Raw genomic sequence first — 22595 nt, forward strand, 5'->3', positions numbered from 1 at the left:
AAATCTTATCCAAGACCACCAAGACAATACTTCTACAAGTCTGCAAGAACCACAGCATTACTGGGCTTTGAGTCCTCACTAATGCAGATACAGATGCAGTGACTAAAAACTTAGATTACAACATTCAAGTGCTTTCAAATACTTGGAAAGCCTTCCCAAGAAGGACAGGTGCAAACAAGCCTAGACTGTGAAGATTACAATAAAAACCAAATTCTTCAATGCCCAGACCCGATGAACGTCTGCAAGCATCAAGACCATCCAGGAAAATAAAACCTCATCAAAGGAACTAAATAAAGGACCAGTGAAGAATCCTACAGAGACAGAGATGTGACCTTTCAGACAGAGAATTCAAAATAGCTATTTTGAGGAAGCTCAATGAAATTCAAGATAACACAGAGGCGGAATTCACTATTCTATAAGATAAATTTAACAAGGACATTAAAATAATTAAAAAGAATCCAGCAGAAATTCTGGAGTTGAAAAATGCAATTGACATACTGAAGAATGCATCAGAGCCTCTTAACAGCAGAAATGATAAGCAGAAGAAAGAATTCATGAGCCTAAAGACAGGGTATTTGAAAACATACAGTCAGAGGAGACAAGAGGAAAAGAATAAAAAACAAGGAACCATGCCTACATGATCTAGAAAATAACCTCAAAAGGACAAATCTAAGAGTTACTGGTCTCAGACAGGAGGTAGAAAGATAGAGGAAGAAAGTTTATTCAAAGGGAAAATAACAAGGAACTTCCCAAGCCCAAAGAAAGATATCAATATTCAAGTATAAAAAGGTTATAGAATACCAAGCAGATTCAACCCAAATATAAGATTACCTCAAGACATTTAATAATCAAACTCCCAAAGGTCAAGGATAAAGAAAGGATCCTAAAAGTAGCAAGAAAGAAATACCATACAATGGAGCTCCAATACACTTGGCAGCAGACTTTTCAGTGGAAATCTTATGTGCCAGGAGAGAGTGGCATGACACATTTAATGTACTAAAGGGAAAAAAAAACTTTAATCCTATGTATTACTTGTTCTTATGCTGCTAATAAAGACATACCTGAGAATGGGTAATTTATAAAGGAAAGAGATTTAATTGGCTCAAAGTTCAGCATGGCTGGGGAGGCCTCAGAAAACTTACAGTCATGCCGGAAGGGGAAATAAATATGTCCTTCTTCACACGATGGCAGGAAGAAGTGACATGCAAAAGGGGGAAAGCCCCTTATAAAACCATCAGATTGTGTGAGAACTCACTTACTATCATCAGCATGGAGGTAACCACCCCTAAGATTCAATTACCTCCCACCAGGTCCCTCCCACAACACCTGGGGATTATGGGAACTACAATGCAAGATGAGATTTGGGTGGGGACACAGCCAAACCATATCATCCTAGAATAGAATACCCAGCGAAAATGGCTTTCAAACATGAAGGAGAAATAAAGACTTTACAAAATAAACAAAGCTAAGAAATTTCAACACCAGACCTCTCCTACAAAAAATGTAAAAGGGAGTTCTTCAATCAGAAAGAAAAGCATGTTAATGAGCAACAAGAAATCATCTGAAGGTAACAAGCTCACTAGTAATAGTAAATAAACAGAAGAATATAGAATATTGTAAAACTCCAATTTTGCTGTAATATTTGTAAACTATTCATATGATGAGGAGAAAGACTAAAAGATGAACTGATCAAAAATAATAACTACAATAATCTTTCAAGACAGTAGAGTAAGATATAAATTGAAACAACAGAACTTAAAAAGCAGAGGGGACATGTTAAAGTGTACAGTTTTTATTAGTTTTCTCTTCCCCTGTTTGTTTATGCAATCAGTGTTAAGTTGTCAGCAGTTTACAGTAACGGGTTATAAGATAGTATTTGCAAGTTCCATGGTAACCTCAAATGTAAAAACATACAACCGATACACAAAAAATAAAAAAGAATAAACTAAAACATAACCACCACAGAAAATCCCCTTTACTAAAAGGGAGACAGGAAGAAAGGAAAGAAGGAAGAGAAACCCACAAAACAACCATGAAACAACCAAATATCAAGAGTAAGTCCTTATCAATAAAAACATTAAATGCAAATAGCATGAATTCTCTATTAAAAGACAAATTAGCGGATGAATTAAAAAACAAGACCCAACAATCTATTGTCTACAAGAAACACACCACGTATAAAGACTCATATAGACTGAAAATAAAAGGATGGAAAAAGATATTTTATGCAAATGGAAATCAAAAAAGAGCAGGAGTAGCTATACTTGTATCAGACAAAATAGATTTTAAGTTAAAAACTATAAAAAGAGATAAAAGGCTGGGTGCAGTGGCTCATGCCTGTAATCCCAGCACTTTGGGAGGCTGAGTTGGGCAGATCACGAGGTCAGAAGATTGAGACCATCCCAGCCAACATGGTGAAACACCATCTCTACTAAAAATACAAAAATTAGCTGGGCATGGTGGTGCATGCCTGCAATCCCAGCTACTCGAGAGGCTGAGGCAGGAGAATTGCTTGAACCAGGGAGTCAGAGGTTTCAGTGAGCTGGGATGGCACCATAGCACTCCAGCCTGGTGACAGAGAGAGACTCTGTCTCAAAAAAAAAAGGGAGGGGGGATAAAGAAGGTCATTATATAATGATGCAGGGATCAATTCAGGAAGAAGATATAAGAACTATAAATATATATCCACCCAACTCTGGAGCACTCACATATATAATGCAAATATTATTAGAGCTAAAGAGACAGACCCTAATACAAAAATAACTGGAGGACAGGAGCCATGGCTCATGCCTGTAATCCCAGGTCTTTGGGAGGCCAAGGTGGACACATCGCTTGAGCTCAGGAGTTCAAGACCAGCCTGGGCAACATGGAGAAACCCTGTCTCTACTAAAAAACACAAAAAAACTAGGCCGGGCACAGTGGCTCATGCCTGTAATCCCAGCACTTTGGGAAGCCAAGGCGGGCGGATCATGAGGTCAGGAGATTGAGACCATCCTGGCTAACACGGTGAAACCTTGTCTCTACTAAAAATACAAAAAATTAACCAGGTGTGGTGGCACGTGCCTGTAGTCCCAGCTACTCGGGAGGCTGAGGCAGGAGAATGGCGTAAACCCAGGAGGCAGAGCTTGGAGTGAGCCGAGATGGTACCACTGCGCTCTAGCCTGGGCAACAGAGTGAGATTCCATCTCAAAAACAAACAAACAAACAAACAAACAAACAAACAAAAACTAGCTGTGTGTAGTGGTGAGCACCTGTGGTCCCAGCTACTGGGGGGGCTGAGGTGGGAGGATCACTTAAGCCTAGAAGGTGGAGGTTGCAGTGAGCCAAGATCATGCCACTGCACTGCAGCCTGGGTGACAGAGTGAGACCCCATCTTAAATAAATAAATAAATAACTGGAGACTTCAACATCCCACTTTAAGTACTAGAAAGAACATCCAGACAGAAAATCAACAAAGAAACACTGGACTTAATCTGCACTACAGACCAAATGGGCCTAATAGATATTTACAGAATATTTCATCAAACAGCTGCAGAATGCACATGCTTCTCCTTAAGCACATGGATCATTCTCAAGGACAGACTATATGTTAGGCCACAAAACAGCTCTTAAAAATTTCAAAACAGTTGAAATCATCTCGAGTATCTTCTCTGGCCACAATGGAATAAAACTAGAAATCAATAGCTAGAGGAATTTTGGAAACTATATAAACACATGGAAATTAATATGCCCCTTGAAAGATCAGCGGGTCAATGAATAATTTAAAAGGGAAATTGAAAAATTTCTTGAAACAAATGAAAATAGAAACACAACATACCAAAACCTATGGGATACAGAGAAAGCAGTACAAAGAGAAAAATTTATAGCTATAAGAGCCTACACCAAAAAAGTAGAAAAACTTCAACTAACCTAACAATGAAAGTTAAAGAATTACAAAAGCAAGAGGAAACCAAACCCAAAATTAGTAGAAGAAAAGAAATAACAAAAATCAAAGCAGAAACAAATGAAATTTGAAGAAAACAATATGAAGAAAATAGTACAAAAGACCAACAAGAAAAGTTATTTTTAAAAGATATACATCATCAACAACTTTTAGCCAGATTAAGAAAAAAGACAGAAGACCCAAATACAAAAAAATAAGACATGAAAAAGGAGACATTACAACTGATAACACAGAAATTCAAAAGATCATAAGAAGGCTCCTATGAGCAACTATAAGCCAATACATTGGAAAACTAAGAAGAAATGGGTAAATTCCTAGACACATACAACCTACTGAGATTGAACCACAAAGAAATCCAAAACCTGAACAAACCAGTAAGAATAAGATTGAAACCATAATAAAGTCTCCCAGCAAAGAAAAGCCCAGGAACCAATGGCTTCCCTCCTGAACTTTACAAAACGTTTTAAGAAGAATTCATATTAATCTTCCTCAAACTAGTCTGGAAAATGGAGGAGGGAATACTTCCAAACTCACTCTAGTAAGTCAGTATACCAAATCTTTGTCTGATGAAGAAAGGAGAAGAAAGAAGAAAGAAGAAAGAAGAAGGAAGAAGGAAGAAGAAGAAGAAGAAGAAGAAGAAGAAGAAGAAGAAGAAGAAGAAGAAGAAGAGGAGGAGGAGGAGGAGGAGGAGGAGGAGGAGGAGGAGGAGGAGGAAGAAGAGGAAGAAGAGGAAGAAGAAGAAGAAGAAGAGGAGAAGGAAGAAGAGGAAGAAGAAGGAAGAAAGAGAGGAAAGAAGAAAGAGAAGAAAGAAGAAAGAGGAGGAGAAGGAGGAGGAGAAGGAGGAGGAGGAGAAGGAGGAGGAGAAGGAGGAGGAGAAGGAGAAGCAGGAGAAGCAGAAGCAGAAGCAGCAGAAGCAGCAGAAGCAGAAGCAGAAGCAGAAGCAGACACAGAGGAAGAAGGAGAAGGAGAAGGAGAAGGAGAAGGAGAAGGAGAAGGAGAAGAAGAAGAAGAAGAAGAAGAAGAAGAAGAAGAAGAAGAAGAAGAAGAAGAAGAAGAAGAAGAAGAGAAAACTACAGTCCAATATCCCTGATGAACACTGATGCAAAAATCCTCAACAAAACACTAGCAAACCAAATTCAACAACATATTAAAAAGATCATTCATCATGACTAAGTAGGATTTATCCTAGGGATGCAAAGATGGTTCAACATATGCAAATCATATCAACAGAAGGATGGACAAAACTCTATGATCATTCAATTGATGCTGGAAAAGCATTTGATAAAATTCAACATCCCTTCCTGATAAAAACCTTTAACACACTGAGTATAGAAGGAACATACCTCAACACAATAAAAGCTATATACAACAGACCCACAGCTAGTATCGTACTTGTATTAGTCCATTTTTCACATTGCTATAAAGACATACTTGAGACCGGGTAATTTATTAAAAGAAGAGGTTTAATTGACTCACAGTTCTGCACGGCTGGGGAGGCCTCAGGAAACTTACAATTATGGTGGAAGGGAAAGAGGCATGTCTTACATGGTGGCAGGCAAGAGAGGGTGTGTGTGAGCACAGGAAAAGTTACCACTTATAAAACCATCAGATCTCATGAGAATTTACTCATTATCATGAGAACAGCATGGGGAAAACAACCCTCATAATCCAATTATTTCCTACTAGGTTTTTTCCTAAACACCTGGGGATTACAATTCAAGATGAGATATGGGTGGGGACACAAAGCCTAACCATACTGAATAGAGAAACACTGAAAGCCTTTCTTCTAAGATCTAAAACATGACAAGAATTCCCACTTTTACTATTGTTATTCAATATAATATTGGAAGTCCTAGTTAGAGCAATCAGACAATAGAAAGAAATGAAGGTCATCCAAATTGAAAAGGAAGAAGTCAAATTTTCCTTGTTTGTAGGCAATATACTCTTGTATTTGGAAAAACCTAAAGGCTTCACCAAAAAACTATTAGAACTGATAAACAAATTCAGTAAAGTTGCAGTACACAAAATCAACATACAAAATCAATAGCATTTCTATATGCCACCAGCAAACAATCTGAAAAAGAAATCACGAAAGTAATCCCATTTACAATAGCTACAAACAAAACTAAATGCCTACGATTTAACTTAACCAAAGAAGTGAAAGATCTGTAAAATGAAAACTATAAAACATCGATGCAAGAAAATGAAGAGGACACAAGCAAAAGGGAAGGATATTACATGTTCATAAATAGGAAGAATAAATATTGTTAAAAATGTCCATATTACCCAAAGCAATCTACAGATTCAATGCAAATCCTATCAAAATACCAATGACATTCACAGAAATAGAAAAAAATTCTAAAATTATTATGGAACCACAAAAGACCCAGAATTGCTAAAGCTATCCTGAGCACAAAGAACAAAACTGGGGGAATCACAATACCTGGCATAAATTACACTATACAGTGATAGCAACCAAAACAGTATGGTACTGGCATATAAACAGACACACAGGCCAATGGAATAGATTAGAGAATCCAGAAACAAATCCACACATCTACAGTGAACTCAATTTCAACAAAGGTATCAAGAACATACATTAGGGAAAGGACAGTCTCTTCAATAAATGGTGCTGGGAAAACTGGTTATCTATATGTGGAAGAATGAAACGAGGCCCCCATCTCTCACCATAAACAGCAATCAAAGCAAAATGGATTGAAGACTTTAAGACCTCAAACTATGAAATTTCTAAAGGAAAACATTGGGGAAACTCTCTAGGACACTGGACTGAGCAAAGATTTCTTGAGAAATACCCCACAAGCACAGGCAATCAAAGCAAAAACGGACAAATGGGGTCACATCAAGTTAAAAAGCTTCTGTATAGCAAAAGTAACAATCAACAAAGTGAAGAGACAACTCACAGAATGGGAGAACATATTTGCAAACTACCCATATGATACGGGATTAATAACCAGAATATATAAGGAACTCAAACAACTCAATAGGAAAAATCTAATGAACAGATTAAAACATGAGCAAAAGATCTGGATAGACATTTCCCAAAAGAAGACATGCAGATGGCAAACAGGTATATGAAAAAGTGCTCCAACATCACTGATCATCATAGAAATGCAAACCAAAACTACAACGAGATATCATGTCACCCCAGTTAAAATGGCTTCTATCGAAAAGATGGGCAATAACAAATGCTGGTGAAAATGTGGAGAAAAGGGAACCCTTGTACACTGTTGGTGGGAATGTAAATTAGTACAACCACCATGGAGAAGAGTTTGGAGGTCTGGAGGTTCCTGAAAAATCTAAAAATGGAACTACCATATGATCCAGCAATTCTACTGCTAGGCATATATATATATATATCTGTGTGTGTGTGTGTGTGTGTGTGTGTGTATACATATATGTTTATCCAAAGGAAAGGAAATCAGAATATTGAAGAGATACCTGTACCCCCATGTTTACTGCAGCACTATTCACGATAGTGAAGACTTGGAAGCAACCTAAATGTCCACCAACAGATGAACTGATAAAGAAAATGTGGTATATACACACAGTGAAGTGCTATTCAGCCATAAAGAAGAATGAGATCCTGTCATTTGCAACAACATGGATAGAACTGGAGGTCATTATTTTAAGTGAAATAAGGCAGGCATAGAAAGATAAACTTCACATGTTCTCACTCATTTGTGGGAGATGAACTCACGGAGATAGAGAATAGAAGGATGATTACCAGAGGCTGGGAAGGGTAGTCTAGGTGTTAGGGGGAGTGGGAATGGTTAATGGGCACAAAAATATAATTAGATAGAATGAATAAAATCTAGTATTTGATAGTACAACAGAGTGACTACAGCCAACAATAATTTATTGTATATTTCAAATAACTAAAAGAGTATAGATTGTTTGTAATACAAGGAAAGGATAAATGCTTGAGGTGATAAATACCCCATTTTCCTTGATGTGATTATTACGCATTGTATGCACGTATCAAAATATCTCAAGAACCCTCTAAGTATATACACCTACTAAGTACCCACAAAATCAAAAATTAAAAAAAGGATACTATGTGAATAATGTTTAATCCTCAGTGTATCATAGAAAGAAGCACATATAATATAAATCTGCCCCACTTAGTGCAACTTCTAGTTAAGGTGGTATCTGTCAGATTTGTCTACTATAAAGGTCCCTTTTTCCCCTTTGTAATTGGTAAGTAATCTGTAGGGAAATGCCTTTAGATCATGTAAACAGCCTGCTCCCCAACAGAGTTTGACTCAATGATTTTAGTATCTGCCGATAATTTTTTCCCAATTATCACTTGGATAGTGGTGATTTTCCAACTCTGTTATTTCTTCTATATTTATTGGTTAGCATCTAATTGCTTCTTAAACAGATTTTTAACTAGGTAATTGTTTTTAGTGTGAGCTTAAAGTCCACTTTGAGAGTTTTCTGGCACTGCCAGTTACTGAGCATTCTGTGGTTCTACGGTTTAAATTGGATTACTTCTCAGATTTCTCCTTTGCCAGATTAGGATTCATTCTTCTCAGTTTCACTAAATCCATTACCACTTGTCCATCTGCTTTCCTGCCTCCAAAACTTTATTGATGGTTTGCATGCTCATGTTTCTTTGATCTTGTGGGTTTATGCCTTTTAAAATAAATTACTTCACTATCATTTTCATTAGACTTGAGAGTGAACTTATGTGTTTGACCCACTATCTTTACTTGAAAGCCCTTTATACTTTCCTTGCTTTCAAACTTTATATAAATGGTATACTGTATGACATCTTCTGTAGCTGCTTTTTTTTTTTGCTCAGTATCATTGCTTCTGAGATTTATCCATGTTAAAACATACAGCTCCAGTTCATTCTTTTTTAAGTTTTTTTTTCATTCATTTTAATGAATGATGTTAAACAGGTATGAACATGCTGCAATTTTCTTATTCATTTCCACTATGTTACTAAAAGTAATATTGTGAAGTTTGGGGTGGGGAGTGGGAGGTCCATTTAACCATAAATACATACATACACTCTTTGCAATTTAAGTCAACAGGAAGTAGGATTCTATACATAAAATGTCAATTTTAAGACATTTTAATTCTGTAACTTATAAAATGAACCTAGTAATACTGGGCACAGATAACTCACTTAATGAATGCCAGTTATTTGGAGACAACACTGAAATGGGCCTGAAAAATTCAGAAATAAGATTCCTCTCTAAATGTTAAACTATAAGATCAACACATCATAAGCCAGAGAAGAAATAGGAAAAGGATAAGACAAAAAAATAGCTGCAGGGCCAGTAACATCTGACCAGAGCATAACTACTGTCATAGCAAAGAAAATACGTCAACCAGAACCGAGAAGCAAAGAAAAAAACAGAATCATAGAGATAAATGCTGGCAATCCACAAAAACACTGTCCATGGGAACAGGAGGTTTAACCAGCACCTGGCAATTTTTCTATTCCAATTCGTAAGGCTATTTCTAATACAGAGATAGAATTGAAAATTGTAGCCAATTCTCTTTAAATATTTCCATTGCTGGGGTCAGTCTATCCTTGTTGTAAGGTGGATGCAACATGAAATTTTAAGCCTGAGGCAATTAAACATTTATTTTACTTAACTCCCCTTATTCCAATGTCATATTTACCAAGCAGTCTCCTGTTTTTTTTTCTGTGCCAATTTCATTTCTTACTGTAAATTAATACATGGGGATTGGCCACCATCTCAAATTCACATGCATTTAGTCCCTGTGATGTCCTTTAGGGCCAAGCAACCTTAGACATGAACAAAAGTGAGTCTTTGGAGCCTGCAGCCCAGATTTGAGAATATGGTCAAGTAAACAAGACATTATGATGTGTTGTCCTATCCAGCCATCCCAACCTTTTTTTAGACCACAGCAGCACCATCTCCAACAGCAGCACCATCTCCAACTCCATTCTCTACTGGTTTCTAGAATCTCCTCTTTCTTTTTTATGGAGTATGTATATTAAAAATGAAATAGGCAGAACTCTAATATTGTAACTTTTTTCTACTGCCTGTAAACCGATACTAAATCATATAATTTGTCAAAAATTGGCAATAAATGTAACCACTTGTTCAAACAAAAAACTTTACTCTTTTCCTATTGTGTTAGTATAAAAAAAAGAAGCAATATTTCAAAGTATTTGCTATAAGTGGCTTCTAATGGAATAGAGTTAGGCCTAGGAAAAGTCTACCTCATTAGCTCTGTGAAATGTGAATTCACCTTATACAGCACTGAAGAACACATGCTGAACTATTACCAGATGCTCCTCAACTTATGATGGGGTTATGTCCTTATAAACCCATCATAAAACTGAAAATATCTTAAATCAAAATGCATTTGATACACTTAACCTACCAAACATTATAGCTTAGCCTAACCTGTCTTAAACATGCTCAGAACGCTTACATTAGCTTACAGTTGGGCAAAATTATCTAACACAAAGCCTATTTGATAATAAAGTGTTAAATATCTCATGTAATTTATTGAATACTGTATTGAAAGTGAAAAACAGAATGGCTGTATGGGTACTCAGAAGTATAGTTTCTACTGAATGCATATTGCTTTTTCACCATCGTGAAGTTAAAAAATCCTAAGCTGAACTATCCTAAGTAAGGGACCGCCTTCACTGGTAACCTGCAGGTAAATGTGAATTCCTATGAACAAAATACAGACAACGATCAACTTGGAAATATGTTTACTTTTACAAAATTATTTTGTAGTTGGCTGATAGAAATTCAAACCCATCTCACAGAAACCATGTAATTACATAGTATTGAGATTTTTAAGTCTGTAACGGCCAATCAAACCAATAATGAATCAGGCTCTGTGTTAGGTGCTTATGACACACAAATGAATAAGTTATAATCCCTGTGCCAAACAGCTAATAGAAATATGGACAAATAAAACACAGAATTTTAATACTGAACTTAAAGGGTTATACAGGAGTACACAGCAGTGTAGTTATACCAAGAAAGTAGTGATTAGCTCTATCAGTTAATAAGTTGAGGAGAAAAAAAGGTGAGGAAAACAACCAAGGATTTTAAGGGGCCTTTTAAAAGGAATTAAACATAAGCAGGAGTACGCCAGTTGATGGGAGAAGGAGAAGATATTAAACTTGAGAAACAGCAGGGAGTTCCTTGAAGAGTAGGGTAGAGTAGGGTAGAGAAGAGTAGGGTAGCCTAAGGAGGCGAAACTAGAAAGTTGGGCTGGGCCCAAATCAGGAAGCCTTGCATAGTACGCCAAGGAGTTAGACCTACTGTTGGCCAGAGCTCCCAGAAAGTGTGACTAAAAATTGATCCCTTCAGTTTTCAAGGTGGCCAGGAAAATTACTGTTTGATCATAGGGTATGTGTATGTTTGATTCTATAACAAACTGTCAGTTTTCAAACATGATTGTATCATTTTCACCCCAACCAGCACTGTATAAAAGTTGTCGGTGCTCCAGTGATGGCTGTTGTCAATCTGTTAAATTTAAGCCATTTTAATGGGTGCGTAGTGGTATCTCATTGTGGTTCCACTGATTACTAGTGTTGTTAAGTATATTTTCATATACTTAAAACGTGTCTTACAGAGTGCCTGTTCAAGATTTCTGCCCAATATTTGTTAGCTTCTTTTTTATAACACTGAGTTGAGGTGTTCTTTATATAGGCTAGATACAATTCCTTTGTCAGATATATCTACTATGATTATTTTCTCCTAGTCTTTTGATTTCCTAATATTCTCTTATAATGAGCATTAGAATTGAATTGATTAAATCTGATTAATCTGTATTTTTCCTTTACAGATTGTTCTGTCTCCTGTCTACCTCAAAATTGCAAAGATATTCCATTGTTTTTTTCTTCTAGAAGCACAATAATTTGTATGATGTGAGGTAGGGATCAATTTTTCCCCATATGGATATTAAGTTATTCCAGAACCATTTGCTAAAAAGACTTTCCATTCCTAATTGTGTTGTTTTGATGTCATTGTTAAAAACCAACTGGTTGTACAGTATCTACTTTTTGGACTTTTGTTTTTTCCATTGATTTATTTACCCAGTATCCTAATGCCAGTATCATACTGTCTAGATAACTATAGTCTTAAAGTAATTCTTAAAGTCAGACAGTATTAGTCCTTTAATTTTCATCCCCCTTTTCATGGCTGCTTTCAGCTATTCTAGGTCTTTTACGTTTCCAAATACATTTTCAAATCAGCATGTTGATTTCTACCAAAAAAGTCTGATGTGGTTTTAAATAGATATTTATTTTATTGAATCTATAAATCAGTGGTTCACAAAATGTGGGCTATGAACCATCAGCATCAGCATCATCCAGGAACATGTTATAAATGCAAATATTCAGGCCCTACCCCAAAACCAGTGGATCAAAAACTCTAAGCTTGGGGTCCAGCAATCTGCGTTTTAACAAGTCTTTCAGGTGATGCAGATGCAAAATAAAAGCATAAGAATTACTGTGGATAAGTTTGGGAAGAATGAATACATTAGCAATATTGTACATTCCAATCCATGAACAGATACTTCTCCCCATTTATTTAGGTCTTATTTAATTTATCTTACCAACATTTTGTAGTTTTGAGTACACAGATCTTACACATGTTTTGCTCACTAAATTCCATAGTATTCTATGTTTTCTAATACTGTTGTAAATGACATTCTAATGGCTGCTGGCTAACCTTTGGCAATAATATATAGGAGATATGAAAGGAAGTTTATTGGGAGTTGGGTATTCACTAAAAGATCTGAAAAAAAAAAATCTAGTTTCTGGATCCAGTTGTCAACTTGGAAGGAAGACAGTGGACAGAGGAACATGATGAAGTGCACCAGGAACATAAGATCAGCAAAAATCTAGACTGTGGCAAACTCTATAGGCCAACTGGGCTAGGTTTTTTAACACATAAATTTGTAAGAAAGTAAAAGAGATGGAAGAGGATAGACCGAAAGATTTAAAAGAAATATGAAGTTTTTACAAAATGGACAAGTCTAAACTATAATGTACATTTAGGTGAAAAAACTATTTAAAATGAGAGGAAATGATTACTATAAAAGTTGGCTTAAGGTTTTCTTTTGTCAGGAGAGAGAAGGTTGTGAGTAGGATGGGATATAGGGGGCTGAAGTAGATGGCAAAGTTCTATTTCTTGACCTGGGTGGAATTTGCCTTATAATTTCACAGCTTAATAACTAAATAAGCTATTTTTTCGTTATGGTTTATAAATATATGTTTTACTTTACATTAAGAAAAATTTTTTCCTCTTAATATGATGCATCTAGAATTTGGATTTGAAGAGTGTAAAAGTTACAGTGGTAAGAACTGTGTTTGATAAAAACTAAAGTGTGCCTAATGAAGTGGTTGTTCACTTGAGGCAGGGATACTAGTGTGGATAAAGTCAAAGAACTGGGTAGCTAAAATTTGGGAAGGCATTGAAAGGAGAAGACCATATTCCAGGTTCTAATCTTGGCCATCAGTATGGTAGACTGGCTTGGGTGTTGGCAAACATAAAAATGATGGTCAGGTACAGAGAAATATAGGTGGATTACAAAGGTCCTCCACTCTCTTGGGCCCACAAACAAAGACTATTTGGGGAAGCAAGAAGCAGTTGAACTCACTTTCTTTATGTGGGGCGTGGGAAAACGAGCACAACTTACTTCAAGGAAAAAAAGGAACTCACTATCTTGCAGGCACATACGGATTTCAGTTGAGGTTATGTGGTAGAGAAAGTTTCCAGGAAAATATTAATGGTGAATGGTAATTTGCTAACAAAGAAACAGAAATTCCTGAAACACAATGGAAAGGGCCAAGAGGAAGGAAAAGAGAGAGAGAGAGAGAGAGAGAGTGTGTGTGTGTGTGTGTGTGTGTGTGTATGTATTAGGGAGGGTACAAAGCGGCATAAAGAACAATGTGATTAATAGTATACTAAAAGGGAGGCAACAAAAGAGGGCTCATTTTGGATAATCAAAATTAACAAGAGTGAGCTCAGGGATGGAAGGACTTGGTGTGTTCTGGCTAGAGATTGTTTGAGGTGCTGAAATTACCTAAAATTTACAGAAGTCGTGCCCGAGGCCCAACTATTGCAATTGCCTCCATTAATCACTTTGCATATTAATGTTTCTATGAATAAGGCTTTCAAAGTTCTGAGGATGGAGGAAGCAAATGATAACAGTAGATATTGGTGGAGCCAAGATGGCCAAATAGGAACAGCTCCTGTCTACAGCTCCCAGCGTGAGCAACGCAGAAGACGGGTGATTTCTGCATTTCCATCTGAGGTACCGGGTTCATCTCACTAGGGAGTGCCAAACAGTGGCTGCAGGACAGTCGGTGCAGCGCACCATGAGCAAGCCAAAGCAGGGCGAGGCATTGCCTCACTCGGGAAGCACAAGGGGTCAGGGAGTTCCCTTTCCTAGTCAAAGAAAGGGGTGACAGACTGCACCTGGAAAATCGGGTCACTCCCACCCTAATACTACACTTTTCCAACAGGCTTGGAAAACGGCACACCAGGAGATTGTGTCCCACACCTGGCTCGGAGGGTCCTACGCCCACGGAGTCTCGCTGATTGCTAGCACAGCACTAAACATGGAAAGGAACAACCGGTACCAGCCACTGCAAAAACATGCCAAATTGTAAAGACCATTGAGGCTAGGAAGAAACTGCATCAACTAACAAGCAAAATAACCAGCTAACATCATAATGACAGGACCAAATTAACACATAACAATATTAACTTTAAATGTAAATGGGCTAAATGCTCCAATTAAAAGACACAGACTGGTAAATTGGATAAGGAGTCAAGATCCATCAGTGTGCTGTATTCAGGAAACCCATCTCACGTGCAGAGACACACATAAGACTCAAAATAAAGGGATGGAGGAAGATCCCAAAACAGCTTGTATTCCAAATTTTATCAATGCTGGAAAGAAGGGTCTGCGAAAAGTAGGCCAAGGCAGAAGCAATATACAAAGCTAGAAATGGGTCAAGAGATGTACTCAGTCAGACCCTGGCTGAATGAACATTGATGGGTTCAGTATATGACGCATGTATGGAGCAAGTAAAGATAAGCATGCCAGTTGAGGTATCATCATTATTCTGCTCTAGAGCACTCCACCTCCCAACAAATGGGGATTGAGTATTGGAGCCCATTTATGTTGTCATCAGGGCTGGTAGTAGTGACGGAATAGGCAACAGAAAAGAGGAGGGAAGTCCTAAATAGTAGAAGAAAGGGAATGCCTCTAGACAAAAAGTAAACAAGGCAGTATACTAATGCATTTAGAGACTCTCCTTTTATGAAATTACTTCTTATAAAATAACTTTAGAGGCCTTTATGTATTTTTAAAATTAAAATTATAATTTTTATAAAATAATCTATATAAAAATTATGTTGTAATACACATATAGCATAGCATTTCTATGTTTTTTATTGTTTATCACTGACTACAAAGTTTTAAGTTTTAAATAAAAAGTCAACTAATAATTACTGTTATAAAATAATTGCTAATTCTGTATTTTAAAGTTTCTTTGGATACCTGATGGATTTAAATATATAATATTAAGGGAAACATAAGAGCATGATTTGGATAGGACAGATTCAGTGTTTCTCAAACTTTTCCACAAAAGCTTGAGTATTGGCACAGAGAACCCCCAGGACCCAGGGGAAATGACCTGGTGCAAACTGCTCCAAGTTCAGACTTTCTACAGAGTGTTTTAATTTTGTTTTAAATGTTTATTATTTCACTTTAAAATTTATACAAATTTTGTTATATTCCATAATATGAGCATTTATTTTATCATATATTATTTTATTAATAATATAGGTTTATATATTAATTTATTATAAAATGTTAAATTATAAAATGTGAAGTTATTTTCTATGATGGAATAAAATCAACACTTTGGGAAAATACATCATAGTTTTTCTGAAGCTTCGTATATCCTTGGGAATATATACTCCTAAATGATATCTTCCTTGTGTAGTCTTACCTCCATAGTAGGTGGAGTCTTTCTTGTTCTTCTAATCCAAGCTAGAAAGAAAAATAACATTTAAATGTCAGTTTTCCATAATTTACACTAACATTTTTATTCATAAAACAAATTTTTTTGAGTACCTACTCTATATTATTTTAGGTACTGGAGATACAGCAGGGAATAAAACAGATTAAGTCCCTTCTCTACTATAGCATATGTACTACTGAAGGGGTTGCAGAAAATAAACACACAAACATGTTTGGTGGTGATATGTGTCGTGAAGAGAATATAATAGTGTAGAGAAGATAAAGAGGGGACAGTTTCATATGTTTAAAATCATACCTCCTAATCATCTAAATTCGACTGCGTATATTTATAGCATACAAGCCAAACCAAAATACAACAAACTTCAAGACAATATCAAAATTATATTATTCTGGAAATTTGAATTAGTTATTGTTCAATTTATAAAGGAAGGGACTTAGAAAAGTTTTCATTTACAGAGATTTCTTTTCTGATTTGCTCCAGCAAGCAGCTACTCAATGGTTGAAAAATATCATCAGGCCTTAGCTCTAACACTTGGGAGATGGGCTGTAGAGATAGAGCCCACATTTGTTAAGTGGCTGCTGGGGCCTGGGTACTGTGCTGGATGCTTTGCAGCAATGGGAAGGGAGTGGGGCAGCTGCCTTTTGGGAAGTTATCAGAATCACATGGAAGACAGTATAGTATCGTGCTTATGAGATTCTAAAGTCAGATTTTCTGGGTTCAAATCCCAGCTTCATCACTTACTGTCTGTGTCACCTGGAGCAAGTTATTTAATTTTCTAAGCATCAGGCTTCCATCTATAAAATGGAAATTAAAAAAGCATCTAACTTCAGGGTTGTTGTGAAAATTATATGCGATAATATACATAAATGCTTACTTTGAAGCCTGGCACATAAGTCTAAGTTATTAGTATAATTATTACTATTATTCAACAAACCTCTTAAAAATAAGACTCAAAAAACAAAAGATCAATAATATCTGCTTAGCCTACAATGTTGTATAGGAGACTGTGAGACAATATATTGTAGGGAATATGATCTTGAAGGCCATTGTTTTATCATTTTAGTTGATTCACTTTTCACTACAAAATTGAAGAAACAGAAATAAAATGACTTCCTCAAATTTATACATTAAGTAGTAATGGTTGTATTTGAATTCAGATCTGACCCTGTCTCTGGCTCTAAAAACCATCTACGCTCAACTAAGCATTCCTTCGAAGTTTATGAACAACATGCAAAGAACATTAAACCAGAAAGAGGAAGCCAGGCTAGGTGTGACCCTAACTACATGTTAGAAAAATAAGAATTATTGATCTCATTTTAGAGATTTGGAAACTGAGGCCCAGAGAGATTAAGAAAATTTCCTAATGCCATCTAATTAGCGACTGGGAATTAAACCCTGGTTGAACTGGCTCTAAAGTCTTAGCTTTATCCATTCACCAGCCACTCTCTCTTGTCACCAGCTCTAACAGCCGGCCTTATTCATCTAGGCACAGACTGTCACCGACTTACAGTAGTTTGACTTAGGATTTTTGACTTTATCATAGTGTGAAACCATTCTGTTTTTCATTTCAGTACTTATTCAATGAATTACATAAGTTATTCACAACTTTATTATAAAATAAGCTTTGTGTTAGATGATTTTGCCCAACTGCAGGTTAATGTAAGTGTTCTGAACACATTTAAAGTAGGCTAGGCTAAGCTATGATGTTCAGTAGTGTAGGTGTATTAAATGCATTTTCTACATGATGACATTTTCAACATATGATATGCTTATTGGGACATAACCTCACTGTAAACCAAGGATCATCTGTAATAGCACCAGGACCTGTCTTCATAAAAAGCCCAGCACTGAATGGTTTGTGGGGGTGGAAACAGCAACATTCAACTGCGGGCTTGGGATCAGTCATTTCCCCCTGCTCTATTCTCTCTTGCACTTATCCCTTACATGTATCTCCAATAGAGTTCCAGTGTTCTCCATTCTCTACTACCATTTCTGAACTTCTACCCTTGTTATTCTTTCTGCATTCTGTTTCCTTCTTTCTTTTTTTTTTTGAGACAGTCTCACTCTGTTACCCAGGCTGTAGTGCAATGGTGTGATCTCAGGTCACTGCAACTTCTGTCTCCCGGATTCAAGTGATTCTCCAGCATCAGCCTCCCAAGTAGCTGAGATTACAAGTGCTCGCTACCATGCCCAGCTAATTTTTGTATTTTTTGTAGAGATGGGGTTTCACCATGTTGGCCACGCTGGTCTTGAACTCCTGATCTTCAGTGATCTGCCCACCTTGGCCTCCCAAAGTGCTGGAATTATAGGCGTGAGCCACTGCACCCAGCCTGCATTCTGTTTCTATTAGCTTCTACTCCTATTTGGCCAATTTCTAGCCAAAACTTGTACAGATTTTTTTTTTTTTTTTGAGATAGTGTCTCACTCTGTTGCCAGGCTGGAGTGCAGTGATGCAATCTCGGCTCACTGCAACCTCCGACTCCCTGGTTCAAGCAATTCTCCTGTCTCAGCCTCCCGAGTAGCTGGGACTACAGGCACTTGCCACCACGCCCAGCTAATTTTTGTATTTTTAGTAGAGACGCGGTTTCACCATGTTGGCCAGAATGGTCTCGATCTCTTGACCTCGTGATCCACTCACCTCAGCCTCCCAAAGTCCTGGGATTACAGGCGTGAGCCACCGCGCCTCGCCAACTTGCAAAGGTTTTTATCTCCCTTGTGAGTCTGTAAGGTTGTCAAAGGCAGGAGGTACCCATGGGAGATTTATTTTTCTGTCATTTTAAGTACCTACTCTTTTGGGGTATTTAATCTTTTAAATGCTTTAAAAGAGTTGGTACTTTAAAAATTGAATGAATATTTCCTCTGAAAAATATTTGTTCTATCAGGATTTTGATCTTTATTAGAAAATCCAGCTTAGCAATACCACAATTCCTTTGTGTAGTCAAGGAAATAAGTGACTTTGGGAATTTTTCAACTGCCTCTTTATGGCCCAAATTAAAGTTACTTAGATTCAGGCCAAGATGGACGACTAGAAGCAGCTAGGGTGCGTGGCTCTCATGGAGAGCAACCAAAGGGGCGAGTAAATATAGCCCCTTCAACTGAGACATCCAGGTACTCACAATGGGACTAATCAAGGAAACAACTCGACCCCTTGAGAATGAAGAAAAGCAAGACAGCACAACAGCCCACCCCGGAGTGACATGGAGCCAGTGGAACCTGCCCCACCTAGGGAAGTGGTGAGTATTCGAATGTGTGACCCTGGGAAACCATGCTTCTCCCATGGATCTTTGCAACCCTGAGTCAGGGGATCTCCTCCTAAACCCACTCCACCAGGGCCTGCGGTCTGACACAGAGCTGTGTGGACTCTTGGCAGAGCAGCCACTCAGGCATGCACAGAGGCGCAGAAGCTCTACATACTTAGGCTCCAGGCTTCCTGGGAAGAGTGACTGCAGCTCTGTCAAGGCAGGAGGTTCGACCTCTGTACATACCCCTAGGAAGAAGGCTGAATTGAGGGGGCTAAGCAGTGATGGTCCACAGGCCCCACTTCCACAGTGCCTCACAGGACAAGACTCACTGGCTTAGAATTCCAGCCAACCACTGGCAACAGTGTCGCCCCTACCTGGGACAGAGTTCCTTGGGGAAGGGAAGGGTCGCCATCTTTGCTGTTTGGATAACTCAGCAGTTCCAACCTGTGAACTTTGGAGAGTCCAAACCGACCAGAAACAAAAGGGATCTCCCAGTATAGCACAGTTGTTCTATCAAAATGTGGCCAGGCTGCTTCTTTAAAATGGGCCCCTGATCTGTCCCTCCTCACTGGGCAGGAGCTCCCCACTGGGGCCTCCAGCCACCCTGCCCATGTTCTCAGGCTGACAGAGATTTGAGAACTTCCTGAGACAGAGCTCCCAGAGGGAGAGTTAGGCCGCCATCTTTGCTGTTTGGGTGACATAGCCATTCCAGCCTCCAGGCTTTGGAGAGTCCAAGTTGACCAGGGGTGGAAGCGGTATCCCAGCACAGCACAGCTGCTCTATGAAAGCATAGCTAGACTGCTTATTTAAGCAGGTCTCTGATCCTGTTCCTCCTAAATGGGTGAGACCTCCTAACTGGGGTCTCTAGCCCCCTCCTACAAGTGCATTCAGGCCGGCAACAGGTCTGTACCTCCCTGGGAAGGACCTCCCAGAGACAGGCGCAGGCTGCCATCTTTGCTGTTTCCCAGCCTTCACTGGTGATGCCTACAGGTACTGGAAAATTCAAGGTGACTAGGGACTGGAGTGGATCCCCAGAAAAGTACAGTAGCCCTACGGAAAACTGACCAGATTATTAAAAGAAACAAACAAACTAAAAAATAAAAACCCATCCAAAGGTCAGCAACTTCAAAGATCAAAGGTAGATAAGTCCACAAAGATGAGGAAGAATCAGTGCAGGAACACTGAAAACTCAAAAAGCCAGAGTGGCCTCTTTCCTCCAAATGACCGCATCACCTCCCCAGAAAGGGCTCAGAACTGGGCTGAAGCTGAGATGGCTGAAATGACAGAAGTAGAATTCAGAATATGAATAAAAACAAACTTCACTGAGCTAATGGAGCATGTTGTAACCTAATGCAAAGAAGCTAAAAATCGTGATACAACATTGCAGAGGCTGATGGACAAAACAGCCAGTATAGAGAAGAATGTAACCAACCTGATAGAGCTGGAAAACATAGTACAAGAATTTCATAATGCAATCACAAGTATTAATAACAGAATAGACCAAGTGAAGGAAAGGATCTCAGAGTTTGAAGCCTGTCTTTCTGAAATAAGACAGGCAGACAAGAATAGACAAAAAAGAATGAAAAAGAATGAACAAAACCTCTGAGAAATATGGGATTATGTAAACACACCAAATCTGATTGATTGGTGTATCTAAAAGATATGGGGTATCACTGACCCCACAGAGAGAAAAACCATCAGAGAATATTATAAATACCTTTATCCACATAAACTAGAAAGTCTAGAAGAAATCGATAAATTCCTGGACACATACACCATCCCAGGACTGAACCAGGAGGAAACTGAATCCCTAAACAAACCAATAACAAGTTCTGAAATTGAGGCAGTAATAAATAACCAAAAAAAGCCCAGGACCAGACAGATTCACAGCTGAATTCTACCAGATGTACAAAGAAGAGCTGGAACTACTCCTACTAAAACTATTCCAAAAAATTAAAAAGGAAGGACTCCTCCCTAACTCATTCTAAGAGGCCAGAACCACCATGATACCAAAACCTGGCAGTGTTTGATACCACAAAAAAGGAAAACTTCAGGCCAATATCCTTGATGAACGTCAATGCAAAAATCCTCAACAAAGTACTAGCAAACTGAATACAGTAGCACGTCAAAAAGCTTATCCACCACAATCAAGTTGGCTTCATCCCTGGGACGCAAGGCTGGTTCAATATATGCAAATCAATAAATGTGATTCATCACATAAGCAGAACTAAAGACAAGAACCACATGATTATCTCAACAGATGTAGAAAAGGCTGTCAATTAAAATCAGCATCCCTTCATGTTAAAAACTCTTAATAAACTAGGCATTGAAGGAACATACCTTAAAATAATAAGAGCCATATATGACAAATCCACTGCTGATATATGGAATGGGCAAAAGCTAGAAGCATTCCTGTGATGGTTAATATTCAGTGTCAGCGTGACTGGAATGAAGAATGCAATATATTGTTCCTGGGTGTGTCTGTGAGGGTGTTGCCAAAGGAGATTAACATTTAAGTCTGTGGACTGGGAAAGGCAGACCCACTTTCAATCTGGGTGGGTATCATCTAATCAGCTGCCAGCATGGCTAGAATAAAGCAGGCAGAAGAAAGTGGAATGAGCAGACTTGCTGAGCCTTCTGGCCTTCCTCTTTCTCCCATGCTGGATGCTTCCTGCTCTCGAACTTCAGACTCCAAGTTCTTCAGTTTTTAGATTCTTGAACTTACATCAATGATTTGCCAGGGACTCTTGGGCCTTCAGCTGCCTATTGAAGGCTGCATTGTCAGCTTCCCTACTTTTGAGGTTCCCTACTTTTGAGGTTGCTTCCTTGCTCCTCAGCTGCAGACGGCCTATTGTGGGACTTCATCTTGTGATCGTGTGAGTCAATTCTCCTAATAAACTCCCCTTCTTATATTTATATATCCTATTAGTTCTGTCCCTTTAGAGAACTCTGACTAATAAAATTCCCCTTGAAAACTGGCACAAGACAAGGATGCCCTCTCTCACTACTTGTATTCAACATAGTATAGGAAGTTCTGGCCAGGGAAATCAGGCAAGAGAAAAAAAGGAAAGGGCATCCAAATAGGAAGAGAGGAAGTCAAACTATCCCTGTTTGCAGATGACATGATCCTGTATCTAGAAAACCCCACTGCCTCAGCCCAAAAGCTTCTTGAGCTGATAAGCAACTTCAGCAAAGTCTCAGGATACAAAATCAATGTGCAAAAATTGCTAGCACCCCTATACACCAACAAAACTCAAGCAGAGAGCCAAATCACAAACAAACTCCCATTCACAATTGCCACAAAAAGAATAAAGCACCTAGGAATACAGTGGAGGTGAAAGATCTTGATAAGGAGAACTACAAACCACTGCCCAAA

At 38.2% G+C, this 22595-nt stretch overlaps 1 protein-coding gene across 1 annotated transcript in view; it reads right to left on the reverse strand.

Moving 5' to 3' along the window:
• Nucleotides 1–22595, reverse strand: part of NDUFAF2 (NADH:ubiquinone oxidoreductase complex assembly factor 2) — a 217545-nt gene that overhangs the window by 38586 nt on the left and 156364 nt on the right. Inside the window, exon 3 of the mRNA XM_055252135.2 lies at nt 15945–15985. Coding sequence (XP_055108110.2) covers nt 15945–15985 — 41 coding nt within the window. The remainder of the gene's footprint in view (nt 1–15944; nt 15986–22595) is intronic.

This window comes from Symphalangus syndactylus, chromosome 18 (assembly GCF_028878055.3).
Source record: "Symphalangus syndactylus isolate Jambi chromosome 18, NHGRI_mSymSyn1-v2.1_pri, whole genome shotgun sequence".
NCBI lineage: Eukaryota > Metazoa > Chordata > Mammalia > Primates > Hylobatidae > Symphalangus > Symphalangus syndactylus.